This window comes from Patagioenas fasciata, chromosome 27 (genome assembly GCF_037038585.1).
Source record: "Patagioenas fasciata isolate bPatFas1 chromosome 27, bPatFas1.hap1, whole genome shotgun sequence".
Taxonomy (NCBI): domain Eukaryota; kingdom Metazoa; phylum Chordata; class Aves; order Columbiformes; family Columbidae; genus Patagioenas; species Patagioenas fasciata.
Window position 1 is genome coordinate 3481571 of NC_092546.1, and position 3506 is coordinate 3485076.

General features: G+C 49.7%; 1 protein-coding gene across 1 annotated transcript; it reads right to left on the minus strand.

Annotated features, from left to right (window-relative positions):
• Positions 1-2264: 2264 nt before the first annotated feature.
• On the minus strand, positions 2265-3260 carry LOC136113104 (E3 ubiquitin-protein ligase RNF13-like). The gene has a single exon (XM_065858053.2). It carries the CDS (start codon positions 3258-3260, stop codon positions 2265-2267), a length of 996 nt encoding a protein of 331 aa, XP_065714125.2.
• Positions 3261-3506: the final 246 nt, after the last annotated feature.

Below are 3506 nucleotides of genomic sequence, written 5' to 3' on the forward strand. Positions count from 1 at the left end.
ACTACTGGCATCGTTCTTTTTATTCCCTCCGTTTGATGAGCTGGGGTTGCCTATGGCAGTGGGAGCCATGGAGTGCCTGTGGACCCAGGGGAGCTTTCAGGTCAGCTCCAGGTGCTCAGCACTGGGTGGAAAAGACATTTCTGCAGCTTAGCTAAGCCAGTCTGGTCTCCTCCCAAGTTGCTGACAGGAGAGTTCCCTCTAGAAGGCAATTAAAGGCACCTAAATGAACTTCCTGCTGCTAATCACCATCCCAAGCACCCGTCTCCTTCCCCAGATGGAGACAACTGCCTTTGCCTTCCCAGGCACCCTGCGGGGCCTTGTTCTGCAAGGGAGGTGATCTGCGGCTCCCAGGAGGCTGCGCACCCTGCAGAGAAGGGCAATTTTCTTGCAAACTGACTTTAAAAAAATCATTTTTCCCCATTTGTTCCACAAATGAAACGAAACAGCTCAGTCTGAGGACCTGCAGAAAGACTTGTTTCCATCAAGCCCTTGGAAATGCTGTCGTGTTTCATTCCAGGAGAAATTGGTTTGGAACTTCTCCATTGCCAAAAAAAATACATCGTGAAAGTGCAGTTTCCTCTCTTCCCCCCACCTGAAGCTCTCTGGGCTCCCCTGGGGCAGGAGCAATGGATCCAGATCCACCTTGTTGATGGCCATCACATGTATTCATGTATCTTTTCCCAACCCTTTCTCAGATAAACACAATAATTATATCTTAAAGACACCTGAGTAATCTAGTTGCTATCGTTCTCGAAAGTCATGAGGATTTGGGGGCTGCAGAGACCCGAGTTCTGCAGTGGGATGTATTCAGACAATGTTTTTCTAAACTCCTGGCCTTTTGAGTCTTAAAGTAACCACTCAAAAGGAAAATACTCCAAGGCACCAGACTTATTTGCTGGCCACACTTGTGTCACCTTGTTACATGGTCCTAACTGTGATCTGATGGCAGCCCACTTCTTGGACACTGCCCATAAGAAATAGGATGTTTGATGTTTAGAGGAGAGCCTTTGATTTGGGAGTTTAGCCTTTTGTGCAGCTGTGCAGGTTTGATGTCTTGGTCACAGTGTGGTGGAGCTGTTCATTTCCTTAATTTTTGGCATTTACTAAAGAGCTCTTACATCTTTTCTATGAGATTAAACTCTAATAGTGGTTTTGTGAGTGTTTTCCAGCTCTGTATTCAGAGGGGGACTTGGCTGGTTGCCCCATCCACACTGGTCAGAGCCACCCGTACCAGCCCGGGAGCCAGCGCCCATTTCTGCTCTCGCTTTAAGCAGGATTGCAAATGTCCCCAGGGGCTGCCCAAATAACATGACTACACCTGCTGTATCTGCAGGAGAGATGAAGATCTGTTTGCATCGTGTCAGTACATAAATCCAGCTCCCCTTAAGGTGCTTAGGCACATTTGGATAATGACCTGGAACAACCCAGGGAGCAGGAGGTTACACGTACCTGTCACGTCAGCCGCTGCGAGCGGGCGAGATTGCCAGCCAGCAGGCAAAAGCAGCCAATTACGCCACATTCCGAAGCATTTCATTCTTTTTTCCCATCTACCTGGCTCCACAAAGCGAATCCTGCTGTATAGACCTCTACCTCCCGCTGGCATCACCTCCTGGCTGAGGAGACAGTGTTTGAAGTGCCCTCAATATTTGCAGTTTTCTACCGGTGTAAAGGCCACACTGTCCCTGCAGTGGACCGTACTGAGCCCCCCAATGCGTGGGGACAGTTTGTGTCACTGCTCCGGGTGACGAGTGGGTGCTGTGGGCTCTGTTTCTGCTGCTGATGGGAGGTGAAACTGTTTGATCTTTGTTTTAATAACACATATTTTTTCCCCTCTCTACTTGTCAGGCTAGGAAATGGTTCCTGCCGGCTGCAACACACAGGGGACAGTTCTCACCTGGGATTTCTGGGCACTTCCCTTAGCTAACACTGAAAAGCAATATTCAGTGCATTTATGTGTGTGTCTCTGCATCCATGGGAGGGAATTGAGGAAGCATCTTAGCAGATGTAAACCAGCTCCTGTACCAAATGTTCTTAAATCCCTGCTTCCCTCCTCCTTTTTGCTTCTCCCCTGTTGCTCTGGCTCAAGGAGTTTTTGATATTTCCAGCTGAGATTTCATGCTTTTTTTTCCTTGTGGGGACCAGGGGAGGGGAGCCAAAGCTGCGGTGTTGATTGCTTCCCAACCAAAGCTAGCCTGGAGCCAGAGCTGAAGGAAAGCACAAGGGAGATGTCCCGTGGTTTAATGATAACTTATCCCTGTCACAGCTCAAACGGTGGCTTTCTCTGGTGCATCAGACCATTCTCCTTCCTCTGTGCTTGCATCATCTTTCTCCTCTTCAACATATCCATCTTCGTACCCTTCTCCGAATGCAGTGTCTTCGGGGTCCTGCTCCTCCTCGTTCTCTTCCTCACCAGCCTGCTCTGGCAGGTCGCCCCGCTCGTAGGTGTTCACCACCTGCTTGCACATGGGACACGTGGGCTGGGTGTTGAACCAGGTGTCAATGCAGGCCCCGTGGTAAGTGTGGGAGCAGGACAGGACCTTCAGGCACTCCCCTTCCTTGTACTCTGCCATGCAGATCGCGCAGGTCTCATATTTGTCTCCCTGCTTGTACTTGTGCAGCTTTATCTTGTAAGCCCTCTTGTGCCATCTTAAGCCAACTATTATTGAGATAGTGGTAATAATGACAAACATGGCTTTGAAATCTTGCACGATGCATCTTGCTGGCAGCGTTTTAGCGATGTCTTGACAGGTACCCAAATCATGTTTGGGTGGCAGAAGTCTGATGTATGCCCCTTCCTCGCCTTGTAAAGCCCTCTCCAAGCAGAGGAAGACTGATTGTCCAATAAAGAGTGATGGTATCTTAATCAGCTGCTGGATTTCTTTGTCGTCAGCCATCACGGTAATTGGTTGATCTGAATTCACATGGTACACAATAGCGCTTTGGTATCCAGCCTGCTGGGCCTGAAGGACCTTCTCAACAAGAGAGCAGCTGTACCCCTCTATAAGGGCAATATACATTTCCGAGGCCTGCCTTGGTTTTGGAGGATTCTCGATTGCATGGCAAGCATTTGGCGGTATCACCCTCGTTAAATACCCTGTCAGCCCTTCTGCTGGGAGTCGTGGCCCAAAATACGCAAGCAGGGCTTTATAAGCAAGGCAGTTGTAGCTGTCGTTGTAAGCCACGTAAGCAAAGCCTTCCGCAAGAGCAACGTTGCAGAAGGCAGTGGCAACCACAACGAGAAGTAGGAGCTGAAGATTCATGCTGAAAGCAGTTTGGGTAGCTCTGAATACAAATTTCCAGGCTGGTCCCAAAGGCGAAGTGTAAGAGACAGTCACAGAGGCATCGCCCCACCTGGGTTTTATCACCACGCAACCCCTCGGAGCCGCGGCAGGATGGATGTCGGAACCTGCCTCTGCCCTAGAGGTTGCTGCAGGCTCAGAGGTTCCCAGGGTAGAACTCATCTCCCTTTTGTTGTCTCCAGCTGCTAAGCAACACCCTCACATCAC

Excerpts from the sequence above, each read along its gene's own strand:
- LOC136113104 (XM_065858053.2), bottom strand. The coding sequence starts at position 3,260 with ATGAATCTTCAGCTCCTACTTCTCGTTGTGGTTGCCACTGCCTTCTGC.